Here is a 1,565-nt window from a genome sequence, read left to right as displayed (position 1 = left end):
ATGCCGCATGTGAGGATGTTTGTGTTAACCAAGTTTCAGAAAGGCAAAGAAAGTCTAAGTTTGAGTCTGTGAGGAGTTTCTCCTCTTCATCAGTCTTTGAGGCAATGCTTCTTATGTTTAAATGTCCCCTAATAAGCCTCTAGGTTTTGATCGAATGTCCCGTATGACTTTAGCATGATTAAGCGTTTGGAAAAATTAAGTGTCATACCTCCGTCGATATGCATCTGTTTGTAGTTTTGTCCCACACGCCAACATGACATCGTGACTTTTGCATTTCCCCAACAATGCTTTCTTTAAAAACATTCATGAGAGCCCACCTGGAGTTTGTGTGTGTGTGTGTGTGTGTGTGTGTGTGTGTGTGTGTGTGTGTCGGTCTTAGAGGGTTAAAATTTTGCAATGTAATAACTTTGTTGAAATAAAACCCATGTAACTATAAGACCCTGACTTTTCCTAAATCTGTCTATATTTTATTTCATCATTGTAATTTTATTAAAATTACAAGACACAAAAGAGTTTTGAGTATTTCTACCTAGAACTACCAAAGGCAGTCATTTTGACTGCTTTAAAAAAAATTGCAATGTAATGACTTAGCTTTAAACACGTTTAACAGAGTCCTCTAGGTTATGTACTAAGAATTCTGCACGCAGGCATAACAACAAACGCCCCACTTCACGGAGCTTCTGTCGAATGTATTCATATTTTGTAGGGTCTTGTCCATGTTTGTTATAGAGTGACTGGGCAAACTGAATAATAGAGAAGTCATTTCGCACAACTGAGGCCACCTCATCTTGTTTCATGACACTAAGGAGCTTCCACACTCCACTTGATATCTGCTGACAGGATGTAGACTCCAAAGCTACAGCCAAGCCCAATACTTTGGTTCTTCCAGGTGTGTCATCCAAATCTTTGTTTTCTGGTATAAAGGGGCATCTGCGGACATGCCTCCAAAGCTCCTTACGTATGTACATCCCTTGACAATACATACAGTGAATGAACTTTCCTGCCAGTGCTTCAGCTTTTGGCTTTCTCTTCACTTTCAGTGATTCTGTTCCATCTTGCAAAACTGCAATGTTATGTTTGAAATTTCCCTTATTCCTCATTTTTTCGAATAATATCTTGCGCTCTTTTGAGTCCTCAGGAAGGGAAAATGCTTGGACAATTTCAGTATGGGTTTTGTGGGTTTTCAAGTGGCGGGAAATTTTACTTTGTGGCTTACCGCAAATATAACAGTAATTTTTTGTACTCATAATCAGATGTGGTAATTCTTGTTTATGAGTCACAGCTTCATCTGCAAGCTTTTCCTTTGATGAGTCTTTGATAGAATTAGATGTGTCAGCAGCATTGGAAACGGTGTTATTTTTGGGGGGTGGCAAACATTTTGATGTACTGGGCACGACTGGGGTGACTGTGTCTGCCCCATAAGATGCTCCAACATCAGGTATTAGTGGTTTTACTTGAATATGTGCAGCTCTTGCCTGACTTGATTGTAAGGGTATGCTGGCATCTGAATCATATTCATCATCATAGTCTGACTCCGAGTCAGGTATGTATTCCTTGTCAGACAT

General features: G+C 39.6%; 1 protein-coding gene across 1 annotated transcript; it reads right to left on the bottom strand.

The window, feature by feature from the left end:
* Nucleotides 1-471: 471 nt before the first annotated feature.
* On the bottom strand, nucleotides 472-1,565 carry LOC148969294 (uncharacterized). Its single transcript, XM_089126782.1, has one exon. The coding sequence runs from the start codon at nucleotides 1,563-1,565 to the stop codon at nucleotides 594-596; it is 972 nt and encodes a 323-aa protein (XP_088982908.1). The 3' UTR covers nucleotides 472-593.

The sequence above is a fragment of the Pimephales promelas genome, chromosome 24, assembly GCF_988280905.1.
Source record: "Pimephales promelas chromosome 24, fPimPro1.hap1.1, whole genome shotgun sequence".
NCBI classification, from domain to species: Eukaryota; Metazoa; Chordata; class Actinopteri; order Cypriniformes; family Leuciscidae; genus Pimephales; species Pimephales promelas.
The sequence above is the reverse complement of the archived record's forward strand: the minus strand, read 5'-3'. Positions and strand labels throughout refer to the sequence as shown.